The 18412-nt window shown below is 44.7% G+C and overlaps 1 protein-coding gene across 3 annotated transcripts in view; it reads left to right on the forward strand.

Annotated features, from left to right (window-relative positions):
• The window catches only part of LOC122868985 (MBT domain-containing protein 1-like), a 28609-nt gene that overhangs the window by 469 nt on the left and 9728 nt on the right, over positions 1-18412 (forward strand). For 2 of the 3 annotated variants that reach the window (XR_006376214.1, XM_044181504.1), the window contains exons 2-17: positions 1600-1867; positions 2548-2681; positions 6815-6926; positions 7600-7679; positions 9404-9521; positions 10580-10714; positions 11426-11514; positions 11647-11745; positions 11834-11969; positions 12352-12407; positions 13118-13222; positions 13301-13448; positions 14054-14136; positions 14877-15114; positions 16586-16648; positions 17025-17213. Coding sequence is in view for 2 of the 3 variants with exons in the window: in XM_044181504.1 (XP_044037439.1) it covers positions 1600-1867; positions 2548-2681; positions 6815-6926; positions 7600-7679; positions 9404-9521; positions 10580-10714; positions 11426-11514; positions 11647-11745; positions 11834-11969; positions 12352-12407; positions 13118-13222; positions 13301-13448; positions 14054-14136; positions 14877-15114; positions 16586-16648; positions 17025-17213 (2053 nt within the window). In the remaining variant the exon portion in view is untranslated. The remainder of the gene's footprint in view (positions 1-1599; positions 1868-2547; positions 2682-6814; positions 6927-7599; positions 7680-9403; positions 9522-10579; positions 10715-11425; positions 11515-11646; positions 11746-11833; positions 11970-12351; positions 12408-13117; positions 13223-13300; positions 13449-14053; positions 14137-14876; positions 15115-16585; positions 16649-17024; positions 17214-18412) is intronic. The other variant, XM_044181505.1, reaches the window with a different exon arrangement.

The following is an 18412-nucleotide window of genomic DNA, read 5'->3' on the forward strand; positions in this document are numbered from 1 at the left end:
TTATTCGGCACACATGTACTACGCAAAGTATTTCTTTAATTCGGTGAAAACATAACCTTTTATAATTGCTTCGCCTGTTGTTCTCACTATCTCCTTCCAAAACTCCACTGAAAAATCCAGTGATATTAGGTTTCCTTTCTTGTTGACAAAGGCACATATCTCCGTGACCAAGACTTTAAAATGTTTACTAAATTAGACGAGGTGCCCTTAATTCGGCATATATGTACATCCCCCACGCAGCTTTTACTTACGTAAAATTTCACTTTTATCATCGCTTTGCTGTTTTCCCGCTACATTCAGCACAGTAACGTTAACGTTACACAGTGGAGAGCGGAGATTGGCAAGGTGAATCAATTGGAAAAATGCGATTTCAATAACAGACTGTGCTGCTAGATGCATTTAATGTACGCCGAATTTAAGGGTGGCTTTAGCCGAGTCACAAACGGCCCTGGGTTATATCGTATGGGCTACACTCCGGTGTCTACAATCAAAGTAACTTAAAATCGACGGAATTCTGCAGGTCATTTGGTGTCTAATCTCTCTCTGTATTGTCAGTCAGCCTCTCTCTCCCCCCCTCTCTGTGCACCGCACTGCAGTGGTGCAGGCAGCAGGTTACACAGCTCCAAACTCTGATGTGAACCACTGAATGCAACAGCTGTCAGCATGGCGAGGTTGAAGTGTGTGTGTGTGTGTGTGTGTGTGTGAATCAGCTTATTAATGAGCTGCAGTTAGTTTGCTGACTCAGTGGAAACAGATAAAGTAAAGGTCCATTAGATTCTGGCGGTGCTGTAAGTCACATTGACTCTGTGTGAGTGCAGGTGGATCTTTCTGAACAACAAGCTAAAGATGTATCAGATCAATAAACAGGACTTCTGTCTCAGTTCAGCAGATGGAGGCTGTGGGGAAACCGTAACCTTTGACCTCTGACACTCCATCGTTTCCCGGGAAAGTGTGTGAGCCACGCGGACCCTGAAGCATCTCATCTGTTGATCGCTTTAGCTCAGAGCTGGATCGATTAGTTTAATAATCGATTCTCAGATTTGCTGCTTTTCTCAGATTTGTGTCATTATGAACTGAATATGTTTGGGGTTTTTGGTCGGACAAAACAAGACATTTGAAGATGTCCCCTCGGGCTCTGAAGGTCGTTTTTCACAATTTTCTAGTGAATAAATGTGGGGCTGCAACTGACGATTGTTTTTCGTTATTGATTCGTGTGATTTATTGTTTTCTTCGTAAATCATTTGGTCCGTAAAACGTCTCAGATCCCAAATTGACGTCTTTGTTTTTGTCTGACCAACCGTCTCGAAACCCAAAGGCGTTCAGTTTAATATCATAGAGGACAAAGAAAAACAACATTCGAGAAGACGCAACCAGAGGATTGTTTAAAATGACAAACTAAGTCATGAGTCATTAAGTGACGTCGTGACATCACTGCGGGTAGTTGGTGGTGACTCTTTACTTCGCGGCTCCAGTCGTTCTCTTATTGTTTCCCACAAAGAAACCGATAGAAACGCCTCCGACACTGGATCTATAAATGTCTGTGTGTAGGCGGGTCGGACCACACGAACTCCTCTCTGACTGCGTCTCCTTCGTCCTCAGGTGGAGCGTCCGTCCAGGAAGCGCCGTGACTCCTTCGGGATGCTGGACGGTTTGGAGGAGGACCGGAGCAGCTGCAGCACCGAGTCCAGCGGGGGGAGCGGAGCCTCCAGCCCGGAGGACAGCGAGGACGAAGAGTTAGGAGGAGGAGGAGGAGGAGGAGGAGGAGTGACTCAACTCACCCCCTCCTCCTCCTCCTCCTCCTCCTCCCTGACGCTCATCAAGACCAACGGACAGGTGTACACCTACCCTGATGGGAAGGCAGGCATGGGTCAGTCACAGCTGATGTCTCTTCTTCCTCTGTCGCACCTTCATCACCACGAACACACACACTGTAGTTTATTCTGACTCAGTCACACACACGTGGATTCATCCGCCGCTGAAAGTAGTCCCCAACAGACGCTCTGTTTCCTCCTGTTAGTCTGATAAAAACTACAGCGAGCAGCTGTTTGAGGAAACTACTGAGCCTTTTTAAACAGGAAACTATATATTTAAAGATTTACGTCTTCAGCAGGAACCAACGGGCTCGCAGCTGAGCGCCGCAGACAGGAAGTGAGACGGCACCGAGAGACGCGCTGACACGTTATCAGCCCGGTAATGTCCTGACCCGACAGCGGTGGGCGTTCGGGAACTAAAACGAGACAAAAAGACCAACAGCTTGTAGGACGCGTTGGGTGACGCTGACCAATCGGAGCACAGAGCGCTCGTTCAGCTGTGAAAGATAAAGAGGAGTGATGTTGCTGTCAGGTGGAGCTCTGATTGGTCGAGGTGCAACTGCCTCTGAGCCAATCGCAGCAAGAATTGATGGCCGCGCTCGACTAAAGCGCCCGATGACAACATCATTTCCGAGGATTTGCTGGAAAATATGAAAAATGCACGAGATTTTTTCTGTAACTGAGTTTGTGCGTTTTCTCATGACGCGGCTTCTGTCTTTCTGTCTGTTTCGCTCAGCGACCTGCGAGATGTGCGGCATGGTGGGTGTCCGAGATGCTTTCTACAGCAAAACCAAACGTTTCTGCAGCGTCTCGTGCTCCAGAAGTTACTCCTCCAACTCCAAGAAGGCCAGCATCCTCGCCAGACTGCAGGTACGCAACGCACCGACTACCTGACGTTTCCCGTCAGGAGTCGCCGGCTGACTTCAGTTTGTCTCGCGCGGTTCATCCGGTCACTGATCTGCTATCAGTAACAATGCAACCTTTTAGTTATAATATGTAATATCTAGTTATGGCGCTGATGCAGGTTCTGATCGGATGCTTATGGTGAACCTGATCAAACAATACACATTACAGATGGAATATTATCAATATGAACGTAAACAGAACTGGGCCCAGTATGGAACCTTGTGGAACACCTCTTGTTAGATCAGAGATGTTTTCTGTCCAGGAGGTCGTTTCTGAACCGTCTGCGAGCACGAAGACCACAAACTGTGGATGCTGGTTTGTTTAGCGAGGATTGATCAACAGACCCGGGATGAGTCAACAAAACATGCAGCGCAATCTCTTAAAGGGGAAGTCTCACTGGTCTCTGTGTCTTAAAGGGGAAGTCTCACTGGTCTCTGTGTCTTAACTGGTCTCTGTGTCTTAAAGGGGAAGTCTAACTGGTCTCTGTGTCTTAAAGGGGAAGTCTCACTGGTCTCTGTGTCTTAAAGGGGAAGTCTAACTGGTCTCTGTGTCTTAAAGGGGAAGTCTCACTGGTCTCTGTGTCTTAACTGGTCTCTGTGTCTTAAAGGGGAAGTCTAACTGGTCTCTGTGTCTTAAAGGGGAAGTCTAACTGGTCTCTGTGTCTTAAAGGGGAAGTCTAACTGGTCTCTGTGTCTTAACTGGTCTCTGTGTCTTAAAGGGAAGTCTCACTGGTCTCTGTGTCTTAAAGGGAAGTCTCACTGGTCTCTGTGTCTTAACTGGTCTCTGTGTCTTAAAGGGGACGTCTAACTGGTCTCTGTGTCTTAAAGGGGAAGTCTCACTGGTCTCTGTGTCTTAAAGGGGAAGTCTAACTGGTCTCTGTGTCTTAACTGGTCTCTGTGTCTTAAAGGGGAAGTCTCACTGGTCTCTGTGTCTTAAAGGGGAAGTCTAACTGGTCTCTGTGTCTTAACTGGTCTCTGTGTCTTAAAGGGGAAGTCTAACTGGTCTCTGTGTCTTAAAGGGAAGTCTCACTGGTCTCTGTGTCTTAAAGGGAAGTCTAACTGGTCTCTGTGTCTTAAAGGGAAGTCTCACTGGTCTCTGTGTCTTAAAGGGAAGTCTCACTGGTCTCTGTGTCTTAACTGGTCTCTGTGTCTTAAAGGGGAAGTCTCACTGGTCTCTGTGTCTTAAAGGGGAAGTCTAACTGGTCTCTGTGTCTTAACTGGTCTCTGTGTCTTAAAGGGGAAGTCTCACTGGTCTCTGTGTCTTAAAGGGGAAGTCTCACTGGTCTCTGTGTCTTAACTGGTCTCTGTGTCTTAAAGGGGACGTCTCACTGGTCTCTGTGTCTTAAAGGGGAAGTCTCACTGGTCTCTGTGTCTTAAAGGGGAAGTCTAACTGGTCTCTGTGTCTTAACTGGTCTCTGTGTCTTAAAGGGGAAGTCTCACTGGTCTCTGTGTCTTAAAGGGAAGTCTCACTGGTCTCTGTGTCTTAACTGGTCTCTGTGTCTTAAAGGGAAGTCTCACTGGTCTCTGTGTCTTAAAGGGGAAGTCTCACTGGTCTCTGTGTCTTAACTGGTCTCTGTGTCTTAAAGGGAAGTCTCACTGGTCTCTGTGTCTTAACTGGTCTCTGTGTCTTAAAGGGAAGTCTCACTGGTGTCTGTGTCTTAACTGGTCTCTGTGTCTTAAAGGGAAGCCTCACTGGTCTCTGTGTCTTAACTGGTCTCTGTGTCTTAAAGGGAAGTCTCACTGGTCTCTGTGTCTTAAAGGGGAAGTCTAACTGGTCTCTGTGTCTTAAAGGGGAAGTCTCACTGGTCTCTGTGTCTTAAAGGGGAAGTCTCACTGGTCTCTGTGTCTTAACTGGTCTCTGTGTCTTAAAGGGGAAGTCTCACTGGTCTCTGTGTCTTAACTGGTCTCTGTGTCTTAAAGGGGAAGTCTCACTGGTCTCTGTGTCTTAACTGGTCTCTGTGTCTTAAAGGGGAAGTCTCACTGGTGTCTGTGTCTTAACTGGTCTCTGTGTCTTAAAGGGGAAGCCTCACAGGTCTCTGTGTCTTAACTGGTCTCTGTGTCTTAACTGGTCTCTGTGTCTTAAAGGGAAGTCTCACTGGTCTCTGTGTCTTAAAGGGGAAGTCTAACTGGTCTCTGTGTCTTAAAGGGGAAGTCTCACTGGTCTCTGTGTCTTAAAGGGGAGTCTAACTGGTCTCTGTGTCTTAACTGGTCTCTGTGTCTTAAAGGGAAGTCTAACTGGTCTCTGTGTCTTAAAGGGAAGTCTCACTGGTCTCTGTGTCTTAAAGGGAAGTCTAACTGGTCTCTGTGTCTTAAAGGGGAAGTCTCACTGGTCTCTGTGTCTTAACTGGTCTCTGTGTCTTAAAGGGAAGTCTAACTGGTCTCTGTGTCTTAAAGGGAAGTCTCACTGGTCTCTGTGTCTTAAAGGGAAGTCTAACTGGTCTCTGTGTCTTAACTGGTCTCTGTGTCTTAAGGGGAAGTCTCACTGGTCTCTGTGTCTTAAAGGGGAAGTCTAACTGGTCTCTGTGTCTTAACTGGTCTCTGTGTCTTAAAGGGAAGTCTAACTGGTCTCTGTGTCTTAAAGGGAAGTCTCACTGGTCTCTGTGTCTTAAAGGGAAGTCTAACTGGTCTCTGTGTCTTAACTGGTCTCTGTGTCTTAAAGGGGAAGTCTCACTGGTCTCTGTGTCTTAAAGGGGAAGTCTAACTGGTCTCTGTGTCTTAACTGGTCTCTGTGTCTTAAAGGGGAAGTCTAACTGGTCTCTGTGTCTTAAAGGGGAAGTCTCACTGGTCTCTGTGTCTTAAAGGGGAAGTCTAACTGGTCTCTGTGTCTTAACTGGTCTCTGTGTCTTAAAGGGGAAGTCTCACTGGTCTCTGTGTCTTAAAGGGGAAGTCTAACTGGTCTCTGTGTCTTAACTGGTCTCTGTGTCTTAAAGGGGAAGTCTCACTGGTCTCTGTGTCTTAAAGGGGAAGTCTAACTGGTCTCTGTGTCTTAAAGGGGAAGTCTCACTGGTCTCTGTGTCTTAACTGGTCTCTGTGTCTTAAAGGGGACGTCTCACTGGTCTCTGTGTCTTAAAGGGGACGTCTCACTGGTCTCTGTGTCTTAAAGGGGAAGTCTAACTGGTCTCTGTGTCTTAACTGGTCTCTGTGTCTTAAAGGGGAAGTCTCACTGGTCTCTGTGTCTTAAAGGGGAAGTCTCACTGGTCTCTGTGTCTTAACTGGTCTCTGTGTCTTAAAGGGGAACTGGTCTCTGTGTCTTAAAGGGGAAGTCTCACTGGTCTCTGTGTCTTAAAGGGGAAGTCTCACTGGTCTCTGTGTCTTAACTGGTCTCTGTGTCTTAAAGGGGAAGTCTCACTGGTCTCTGTGTCTTAACTGGTCTCTGTGTCTTAAAGGGGAAGTCTCACTGGTGTCTGTGTCTTAACTGGTCTCTGTGTCTTAAAGGGGAAGCCTCACTGGTCTCTGTGTCTTAACTGGTCTCTGTGTCTTAACTGGTCTCTGTGTCTTAAAGGGGAAGTCTCACTGGTCTCTGTGTCTTAAAGGGGAAGTCTAACTGGTCTCTGTGTCTTAAAGGGGAAGTCTCACTGGTCTCTGTGTCTTAAAGGGGAAGTCTCACTGGTCTCTGTGTCTTAACTGGTCTCTGTGTCTTAAAGGGGAAGTCTCACTGGTCTCTGTGTCTTAACTGGTCTCTGTGTCTTAAAGGGGAAGCCTCACTGGTCTCTGTGTCTTAACTGGTCTCTGTGTCTTAACTGGTCTCTGTGTCTTAAAGGGGAAGTCTCACTGGTCTCTGTGTCTTAAAGGGGAAGTCTAACTGGTCTCTGTGTCTTAAAGGGGAAGTCTCACTGGTCTCTGTGTCTTAAAGGGGAAGTCTAACTGGTCTCTGTGTCTTAACTGGTCTCTGTGTCTTAACTGGTCTCTGTGTCTTAAAGGGGAAGTCTAACTGGTCTCTGTGTCTTAACTGGTCTCTGTGTCTTAACTGGTCTCTGTGTCTTAAAGGGGAAGCCTCACTGGTCTCTGTGTCTTAACTGGTCTCTGTGTCTTAAAGGGGAAGTCTCACTGGTCTCTGTGTCTTAAAGGGGAAGTCTCACTGGTCTCTGTGTCTTAAAGGGGAAGCCTCCCACTAAGAAGGCCAAGGTTCTGCAGAAACAGCCTCTGATGACCAAACTAGCTGCCTTCGCCCAGCAGCAGGCCAGCCAGCAGAGTGGAGTCCGGAGGAGCGGTGAGTCCTCACGTCGCTTTCACCTCGTCTGTCGGACGGGATTTAGACAAACTGCACTTCAGTACGCATTCGACGTACTTTACTTCGTCTCTTCATGCCACTTTCTGCTTCCACTCATCTCAGAGGGAAATATTGGACTTTTTACTTCCCTACATTTGTCTTACAGCTTTAGTTACTTTACACGTTAAGAAAACACGTGAAAATGTACAAAAATACAGCTGATCGACTAGTCGATTAATAGATTGACGGAAAATGAATTGGCGACTATTTAGTCATTTTTCACGTGAAACATTTCATGTGAACATGTGCAGCTTTTCCCGTGTGGTGTTAGTACTTTTACTGAAGTGACGGATCTGAATACGCTCTCCGCTCTCTCCAGGTCTTTGATGGAGCAGCTCGAGTGTAAACGCTGACGTTAGCTAATCGTTAATGTCATAAAATTAATATTTAACTATGCATTTCATAAGTAACTGACACACAAACAGCTAAAATAGTAGTCTTTTTTGTCACGTCTCCTCTGAAGTCTGTGAGTTTCCTCTGCTCATATTAACCTTTCAGGAAATAAATTATATTAATCTATATTAATATCTGTTACCGCGTTGATCAGACGGCGACAGGGAGACGTGGTTTGCTGTTAAAGTGTGTTTGTTAGCTTGTGGTGTGTTTGCTGCAGTAACTGTGGAGGTGTTTGACTGGGGTCGTTACCTTGGAGACGGCGATGTGATGGGAGCACCGGTCAGCTGCTTCAAACATGTGGGTGCATCACACACACACACACACACACACACACACACACACACACACACAGATCAATAGACACACACACACAGGAAATAATCACTAAGCTTAAAAAACAAAATGTGGAATTGGTAATAAATACTTTTCTGTGATTATCCAGTGGTGGAAGAAGCAAAATACACTTAAATTAAAGTAAAAGTACTTGTTGGGCCCTTTCAGAAAATGATATTATTATATACAGTAAATCATATTATTGGAATATTATTACTGGTAAGCAGCATTTTAATGTTGCAGCTGGTGCAGGTGGAGCTCATTTTAACCACTTTATGTGCTGCTGGATGGTTTAATCTGAAGCTCGGTGTCATATTTTATAAATTCCTCAAATATTTTTGTTTAATCTGAACAGTAACTGCATCTGTCAGACAAAAGTTATGGAGTAAGAACTTACAGTATTTCCCTCTGAGATGTAGCGGAGTAGAAGTATAAAGTAGCACTAAATGGAAATACTCAAGTAAAGTACAAGTACCTCAAAATTGTACTTGAGTAAATGTACTTTGTAACTTTCCACCGCTGCTAACAGGGTGCGTTCAGGAAAAGTATAACTATAACAAACGTTTCCTCAAAGCAGTCATGTTTTAGTGAAACCTTCTTAACACACTCATGGAAAGTTTATTGATTATTGTTTAAAAGTTATAGAGCCTCAAACCCTCAAACACCCACTTTCCCCTCATCCAGGTGTTTGATATTTCATGTGTATTAAAAGGCAAGAGAACGTAAAAGTAGCAGATTTCTCAATGGGGATTTGTATGTACTGAATAAAGCACTGTGTTAGTTTTATGATTCCTCTTTTTCCTCTTTTGATTTGTATCTGCTTTTAATTCTTTGATGAATGAAGTGAAAACACACAAAAACCTTCCCACTCCCCGATGGATCCAGCAGCAGCGCAGAAACGCCAACATTAAAGATTTCTAAGGGATTATTAATGATTGTTTAAAGAGCAGCAGAACGTAAAAATACCAGATTTCTCAATGGAGTTCTGCCTTGACTGCTCAGTGTCAGTTCAGTTCTCAGTTCATGACTTGATGATTGTAGAGTTTGTAGATGATTCATTGGGAGAATCAGACCTGCATACAAAATAAAAAAATATTTCTTATAACAGTTGAAAAATAAAAAAAATAACATTGCTATTTAATGTGTATTCATTCTGATCATTTTGTCATTGCGCTGTGGAATATTTCAGTTTAAACCTGAGCTCCATGTAGTCCTGACACACCTGAGATAGAATCACCCTCTGGGACACCTGAAGGCTTCTTGTCCACAGCGGGGAGTTTGGATAGAGGCTGGAAGACTAGATTTAGAAATGCAGCAGCAGAATGAGGCAGAAAAACCTTCATTTACATCTCAACTTTTGCAGAAAAGGACACTTTAAAGGAGCAGTGCATGATGGGGAGGATAGATTGTACCTATTTACTTTCCACCACTGTGAATATCTAAAATAACTCCTTTGAGGAATTGAGAATAATCTCAGAGTAACGTTTAGTTTTACAGGCAGCAATATAAAACAGGATGAGACGTGTTCAGGTTCACTAAGAACTCAGATCCCTGTTCCAGTAACCCTTCAACAGTTCAGTCTGTTTCTGCGTCTTGTGATCACGAAACGTCTGCGAGGTCGGTTCGTTTTCATCAGCGTTGTTTCACTGAAATTCTTTCATTTTTTTGTAATTTTTCTCGTTGTCGAGGTCCCGATGGGGAAGTCGTGGGGCGACATCAGTGAAGGCATCCGGGTCGAAGTCCCAAACACTGACAGCAGTCTGCCCATGAAGGTTTACTGGATCGCTGGCATCATCAAACTGGCTGGTACACACACACACACACACACTGGACAGGTGTCCTCAGGACGGACTCTTCATGGTTTGATGCGTGGCTTGATGTCCTCCATGTTTCCCGTCATGCTGTCACTTTATCTACGCTCTGTTATGTGTGTGTTAGCATATGTTTTATATATTTATGTCATATATTTAAAGGTGGGGCGTGCGATTCTGAAAATATCTTAACACCGTCACAAACACCACGATACAGAGCGAACAACGGCACGGCGAGTAATGTAACTAACGTTAGCTTGGTTGTGGGTTAGCAAACTGTCGCTACAGTTGCTGCTGCGAAGCTAACGACGAGCCAGCACAGCAGCTCCAGACAGCGACGCTCACAACTCTCCTGCTGCTACAGCTAACATCACAACAACAGCAGATCTTAAACTAGAGAGTCAGCTGAGTGTCCGCGGGTCGTTTAACGTCACCTGACACACACACATCGTGGCTGGAACAGTGCTGTGCGGCTCGGTCCGAGCTTCTTTGTGTGTTTCCTGTTCACAGAGCCGGGGCTGAGTACGAACACCGGAGGGTTTTCAGCGCTCACACTGAACGCACAGCTAGCTAGTTAGATTAGAAGCGCATACCCCGCCTTTAATATGTTGTTATATATTTAACCATAATTACCCAAACAACAGAGGTCACATAACGCCTATTTTAGCCTCTTTACTTTGGCTTCAGGTTGATTTTAGAATGAGTTTTGATGTTTGTCTGACTCCAGTGCTGCAGTTTTCTTTAAATATTGACTAAAAACTCATTTTTATAAACATGCGTTTCTGTATGAAGCGCTCCTTCTGTCTCTCTTTTAACTCTTTTGAATAATCTGAGTAATCTTTACGGATCGAACTCTTAATATTATATATTATATTGTATCCCAATTATTATTTTATTGTTTAGATTTTGTTTTTGTCACAAATAAAGTTTATTATAGCGGTTTAGGCCTTTATTTGAAACCGGCCTATATAAGAGTGTCTCCTGACTTGAGCTCGGATGGCGAGGGATCGCTGACGACGATGACGATGATGACGATGATGATGTCGTCTGCAGGTTTTAAGGCCTTGCTGCGGTACGAGGGTTTCGACAGCGACTCCACCAGAGACTTCTGGTTGAACCTGTGTGTGCCGGACATCCACCCGGTCGGATGGTGTGCTGCTGGAGGAAAACCCTTGGTCCCCCCTCAGAGTAAGAGAGAAAGGGAGGGGGGTAACTTCTAACTTCCTGTCTGTTGGAGTAGATGTCGTCCAAGGCGGGAAAAGGGACTGGAGCACACTAATTGATGTGTACTGTGTCTTCATCAGAGTCCAAATGGACAAAGACATATACAGTAAAGTCCACATGTACATCTATTGGATAATGGATCCGTGTCATTAACGGTCTGGAGAACAGAAGACATGTCCCCCTCTGCTGGAGGTGGAGACATTATCAGCTCACGGCTCGTGTTTCCTCATCTATCAGGCTCGATGGATGCAGTACTTGTACTTTCTGTACTTCCATCTGTGTAACTTTAGGATACATCTGCGCGCCCGTTCTGCCTGCAAAGCTAAAAACACAGCAACCACATGTTCAGTCAGAGTTAAGATCAGAATCTGACTTTTTTTTGCATCCATTTAAACATTTAAAATTATTATTACGCCGTAAAAATGTGTTTTAGAAAATATCAAATTTGCAACAACTAGAAAACCGCAGTGACGGCACTCCGGCTAGTTAAGGCTAGCTGTGTTAGCCAAAGCTGTGTTACACTCTTCCTGTAATTAAGACAGCAGCTAAATCAAATCATAATCAATTAAAGTTGAACTGATGTGATTTTAATTTTTTTTTTTTTGTGGTTAAACTAGCTTCATTTAATAAATATCGTGTGTGTGTGTGTGTGTGTGTGTGTGTGTGTGTGTTCAGCCATCCTGCACAGGTTCACCAACTGGAAGACGTTCCTGATCAAAAGACTGACGGGATCCAAAACGCTGCCGCCAGACTTCTCCTCCAAGGTCACACACACACACACCTGAACCTGAACCTGAACCTACTGAACTGTAACCCTAAAACCTGGCCTGAACCCTCAGACGGCTCTTGACAAAATGTCCTCACTTTTTAAAAAAAAAAAAATGTCTCCTCTTCAGGTCCAGGACAGCATGCAGGTCCCCTTCAAGAAGCAGATGAGGGTGGAGGTGGTGGACAAAACTCACCTGTGTCGGACTCGGGTCGCTCTGGTGGAACAGGTGGGACTCTCACCTGAGAGACACCTGAAAGAGTTTAAATGGCTTTTTTTTTTTGGTGGTGTTTAGGTTTTGGTGTGTGTTGTTGCAGGTGATTGGCGGTCGTCTCCGCCTGGTGTACGAGGAGTGTGAAGACGGGACGGACGACTTCTGGTGTCACATGTACAGTCCTCTGATCCACAGCATCGGCTGGTCTCGCTCCATCGGACACCGCTTCAAACGATCCGGTGGGTGAAGCTGCATCTCTGTTGCCAGATCGGGTGGTGTTTCGTACCAAACTGCATTCAGAAAACTTTTTTAGTAGTTCACATTTATACAGCTACACAGTATTTAACAACTTTCGCTTCCTTTTGTTAAATGGAAAAAAGCATCGAGTCAGTGAAAAGCTCCAGAACAAGCGAGTAAGTGAACCTTGAGTGGAGGCTGTTTTGCCTCCTGCCGGCTCTAAGAGTTAAAGTATTTCAAATTTGAAATGGTACTCAGCCCCGAGCATGATGTGACGTCACCAGACTGCATTTAGAAAACTTTAAATTTAAGGCAGCAGCAGATTTAATGAGCAGGCAGTGAGCTTCGGTGTGATGATGAAGACGAAGCTGCGTGTGTTTCCAGATGTGTCGAAGAAGCTGGGCGGTCAGACGGACGCTCCCGGACAGCTGTTTGCCAAGGTGAGAACAACAACAACAACAACAACAACAACAACAACAACGTTCCCCCGCCGTCCCGTCTGTCCTCCTGTCAGTGAGTCTGCAGCTCGTTTTACTTCACGTCCGTGTTCTGACTCTCACTCTCATTTAACTTTTGGGAAAAAGCTGAAAAAGCCGAGACGAAAGACTGAAACCTGAAGAGCAAGAACGCTTCTACTGAAAAACGAGCGGTTATAATAATACTGCTGACGAGAGTTCAGATCTGATTTAACGCTCTCCAGTTACGGCACTTTACACGTTTCATGGACATAGTTTGTTCGGTATTTAAAGACTCACAGGACGTGTTTTTCTTGATGTCACGTTACGATCATTTGGCAGATGCTTTTGTTTAAAGTGGCTTCATTTTTCACACACACACACACACACACACACACACACACACACACACAGGGAGCAGCGGTGTAATTTCATAATTAAAATAATAAATAAGCGTATATTTATTGATTATTTGTTATAGTACATTTGTATGATAAATGATCAGAGTTGGACAGCAAACTGTTCGTACCGTGTTGTTCCCACAGGAGAGCGGTGTAACACCTGACTGTATTTCACACACCTGTAGTTTGTGGGTAGCGTTGACCTTTGACCTTCTCAGTTTCGGGCCTGCTTGGTTAAGCCGGTGCTCGGTCCCGAGGGGAGCGGTGGTCAGTGTGTGATGTGTACCTGTGCAGGTGAAGGACGTGGATCAGAGCAGTTCCTGGTTTGAAGATGGGATGAAGCTGGAGGCCATCGACCCTCTGAACCTGTCTGCCATCTGCGTGGCCACGGTCAGGAAGGTGAGGACCAGCTGCACAGGAACCGGAACCGCCAGCTGCACATTCAGTCCATAAACCAGCTGTCGCTCTCTCCATCAGGTCCTGGCAGACGGGTATCTGATGATCGGCATCGACGGCTCGGAGGCGGCCGACGGTTCAGACTGGTTCTGTTATCACTCCACCTCTCCCTCCATCTTCCCCGCTGGCTTCTGTGAGATCAACAACATCGAGCTGACCCCCCCCAGAGGTACGGCTCCGCCGCACGTTAATGGAAATATCATCCATTCCTTCTGTAAGTGGTTACTTACAGAAGGAATGGATGATATTTCCATTAACGTGTCGCCTGTAAAACCACGTCCAGCCCTCTCGGGCCGACTGAAATTCACAGAGCCGGACCAGAGAGCTGCGGATACGTTTCCAAACAGACCCTGCAGACCTTCAGAAATTCATAAATCACCACGAAAACATTTAGTATGTAGTACAAATAATTACATTTTGAGACAAACACATTAAACAGCCAGTCCAGTTCTCTGAACGCCAGAATACTTCATCGTAACATGTTCAGTGCAAAAGAAAATGGGACTCGCGTCACCCGAAACACACAATCTGGCTTCCTGCCGAATCCTTTTGAATTGAGCGACCGCGACCAGAGGAAGAACCGCAGCTCTCTGATTCTGCACGTATCTTCGTCTTGACTTTGAAGAAAAATGGTTTGAAAACTTCTTGCCAAACTTCAGTAAAAGCTTATTTTTGAACAAAGTCACAGAAGGCTGATAATAGATACATACAGTGATTAAAGGTCTTGTTTTTCTCTACAGCAAGGGACTAACGAGCTCTTTCTGTGTCCGTCAGGTTACAGCAGTCTTCCCTTCAGATGGTTTGAGTATCTGAAGGAGAGCAAGTCTGTGGCTGCTCCTGTGAACCTCTTCAACAAGGTGAGACCAGACACTGGAGCGGGGCAAAGAAACGAGTCTGCGACTCAAAGTAATGGCTGTCTTTGCTTATACTCACGCGAAAACGTCCAAATATCTGATGTTTCCCGCTTCTCGAATGTGAAGCTGTGTTTTCCATGACAGGAGATGAAACTTTGGGGGGTTTGGACTGTTGGTCGGACAACAGAAGCGATCTGAAGACGTCACTTTGGGTTACACAAAACATGTAACATAACATCAGTCAGTGGGATCTTTTATGGATCAAACGATGAATGGAAAACACGTTTTCGTGAAAGAGTCCGAACTAATTCACTCAGTTATGTGTGTGTGTTTTGGATTATACTGTAATTTTCTTCTCTTACACGAAACTATGCTTTTATTTTTTATTTCTGTCACAAGTAACACGCATATTACAAACATCACAGTTTTGGTTTCAGACTGACGTGACGTGTGATTATGTTGCTCCTCCGTGTGTCCTTTAGTGAAACACTAAAGGGACTTTTAGCTGCCAGATTCGACATTAAGAAGCTGAATATTAATTATATAAAGGTGTAAATAGGTTGAATATGATCCCCGCAGTTAAATAGTGTTTCATTCTTCTCAAGAAATAATGGTGCTACGGAATTATTTTCACTTTTTTGTACGTTTGAGCAGCTGGAACTTTATCTTGTGCGGTTTCTCAGTCAACATGTCCGTCCTCCTCTTTGCTCTGCTAATAACCTGTGATCTGTCTCCTCCGCCAGGACGTCCCCAACCACGGTTTCCGTCCCGGTATGAAGCTGGAGGCCGTGGACCTCATGGAGCCCAGGCTGGTCTGCGTCGCCACGGTTACCCGCATCGTCCACCGGTTGCTGCGGATACACTTTGACGGCTGGGAGGACGAGTACGATCAGTGGGTGGACTGTGAGTCACCTGACCTGTACCCGGTCGGCTGGTGTCAGCTGACTGGATACCAGCTGCAGCCTCCTGCTGTTAATGCAGGTAACACACACACACACACACACACACACACACACACACACACACACACACACACACACACACACACACACGAGTGTCTGAATCAAACTTACTGGTACTGAACACGTCCATTAAAATATGAACTAAACAGCTGAGTGGACAAATGAACTAATTCCTGTCAGCAGTCTGATTCACGATGCTGAGGATGTTTTATGAGTCTGTGGTGGCTTTTCATATCCTGGTGCTGTTGCATGCTATATCAAAGTTTGATAAAGCAGGCAACACAGGCTGAGGGCATTTCCTGAGGACAGACTCAACAAACTGACCCGTAAGGCCGGTGGCATTGTGGGGCGGAGCTGGACTCTCTGGCGGTGGTGTCAGAGAGGAGGATGCTGGGTAAACTACACGCCATCTTGGACAGCGTCTCCCACCCGCTCCATGACGCGCTGGTCAAACAAAGGAGCGCCTTCAGCGGAAGACTCATCCTCCCACAATGCACCACAGAGCGCCACAGGAAGTCATTCCTGCCTGTGGCCATCAGACTCTTTAACTCCTCCCTCTAAGTGTCAGTCTGTGTGACCCGAAGTCACTAAACTGGACACTGATCATCAACATCTCTGCAATACTTGAAATAATTGTGCGATATTCTGTGTACTACTCCCGTGCAATATTTAGCTTTTTCCTATTTATTATTCATACCTCCATTACTGCTGTTGCAATACTACTTATTACTTATTACTTATTTTATTACATTGTATTATTATACCGTATTATCATCATCAACCGGTAAACCCACTTGGTACTTCACACTTAGTTTATCTTATACTTATACCCACCTGGTACTTCATTTATTATCTGACCTGTTTTATAGTGTATCATATTTTTTGCTAGTTCTTCCTCCTGTGTGCACTGACGTAAAGGCGAGCTGCTGGAACAAAGAGTTTCCCTTCGGGGATCAATAAAGTATTTCTGATTCTGATTCTGATTATCAAAGGTTAAAGCAGTGGTTTCTGGCGTCTCAGAGTTTCCACCGAAGTGTGAATTCCCATCAGGTGGTTTAATTTAAATCGTTTATTTGAGGCCCAAAGAGGTAAAATAATCCAATATTTCACAACAAAAGAATAAAGTCTGTTGAAAAGTCCAAAAACTGCAAACAGATTTGCGTAGAAGGACTCTCCCATTAATCAGCTCACGACCCCGCAGATTTATCTGGTGACCCTTTGCAGGGCCCGACCCCTAGGTTGGGAACAACATTTATGAGATGTCGGGTTTTCTTGTTTCCTGTTTTCATGAATAAATTCAACAGAGAAAATGATTAGAACCACAAGAACAACATTTCTGAATGAGGCTCGTTGTCACTTGTGAGCCGAGCGATGATGCGAGGTGGTTTACTGCGATCTGATCCGACTCGAAAACTAATGGTTCAAACTAATACTATCTGCCGTTTAGCTCGACGAGCTTAGATACAAACTAGCATGTGCGTTTGTTTCAGGCTCCAGAGAAGCAGCGTGCAAACAGAGGAAGAAATCCCAGCAGTACAAGGGACAGAAGAAGAGTAAGTCAGTTATTATATCTTATATTCTGACATATTTCACATCAAGAAACACTTTTATGGAAAATCAGCTTTAGTTTCTCCATCAAAGAAAACCTCCTGTTGTTATTGAAGGGTGATCATTCGGTTTGACAGGTAAATATAAGTTATATTACGTCTTGATTTGAGGAGCTCGGCCGAGAAAGATCCTCTCTTTGCAGGATAATTCATGAAAATGTGAAATGTTTAGAGAAAAATGTTTTTCATAGAGGATATAATTAATTATTCCGCAGCAGCATTGAAATTAGCTGGAGAATAAAATTATCAAAAGTTTTTTTTTTATAGATATTTTTGGTTTCCTCACATCTGTTTCACTGACTTTACCTTCTTCTTCTGTCAGAGAGGAAGTTGCCCGTCGCTAAGCGGCCTGTCAGCCTCTCCGGCGCCGTGGTAACGGGCGTCCCCAGGAGCCTATCGGGAGACGAGAACGAGACTCCGCCCAATTACCCATCACCCCCTACTCCTGCCTCAGCAGCCCAGCCCCCGTCTGCCGACCCAGAGAGCAGCCCCAACACTGGGGGGGGGGCAGGTACACGCACACACACTGTTGTAATCAGCGCTGCAGGAAGTACTCAGGTCCGTTACTGCAGTAAAAGTACCGACACACTCTGTGAAACTCTCTGCTGCAGTGAAAGTGTGAGAGTGTGATCAGGAAAAAGCCCTTAAAGCATTAAAGCAGTGCAGCGTCCCTGTGGCTGCTGTGCTGTTATATATTCTATCATCAGGTTATTATTCCTCGTGCATTAATGTAAAGCAGGATGTTGCTGCTGCAGCTGGTGGAGCTGGAGCTCATGTTGAACCGGTTTGTATCGGACTGCAGCTGATGATGCTTTTCATTCTGGATCCATCTGCCGATTCTTTTCTCCGTCGATCCGTCGATCGATCGATCGGTTTGGAAAACTGGTGAAAACGGTGAGAAACGCCGTCACGACGACCCAGAGCCCAAAGCGACGCCTTCAGCGTGTCGTCGTGTCCGACCGACAGTCCAAAGCTCGACGTTATTAACAAACATCACAGTTATTACAGTCGTTCAGAGGAAAAGCAGCAGATCTGCACATCTGAGGAGCTGCAGCAGGAAGGGATTTACAGGAGAAACGACTCCAAACATCTAAACAGCTGCTGATTCATTTCCTGTCAGTCGACTAATCGATTAATCGCTTCAGCTGAACTTTATAAACTGTTGGAGTTTCATTTATAATAAAACCTATTTTATAAACTCTGTAATAAAAATCTTAATATGTAAAGTAACTAAAGCTGTCAGAGAAATGCAGTGAAGTTCAAAGTCCAACATTTCCCTCTGAGACGTGGCGAAGCAGAAAGTAGCATGAAAAGAAAATACTCAAGTACAAATTTCAGGTACTTGTACTTAATTAAAGTACTTGAGTAAATGTAGTTAGTTACATTCCACCTCTGGTAACAGCCATATAAACGAGCTGTACGCAAACACTTACACATTAACTTATTGTGTGGACAGCTGCTCACCTTGCACAATTAGATTTTTTTTATTATAATTTTATTAAATGCATTTATTATTTTATTAATTTGATATTCTTTATGATACTTCATGTTAAAGATTAGAGCTGAAACAAATTTAGTCGACTGACAGAAAACTAATCTGCGGCTATTTTGATAATTGAATAATTTGTTTTCAGTCCATTTTCAAGCAAATATACCGAATGTTTCCCGCTTCTCGAGTGCGCAGTGAGATAACTTCTGTTGTGAATTGGC

This window comes from Siniperca chuatsi, linkage group LG21, assembly GCF_020085105.1.
Source record: "Siniperca chuatsi isolate FFG_IHB_CAS linkage group LG21, ASM2008510v1, whole genome shotgun sequence".
NCBI classification, from domain to species: domain Eukaryota; kingdom Metazoa; phylum Chordata; class Actinopteri; order Centrarchiformes; family Sinipercidae; genus Siniperca; species Siniperca chuatsi.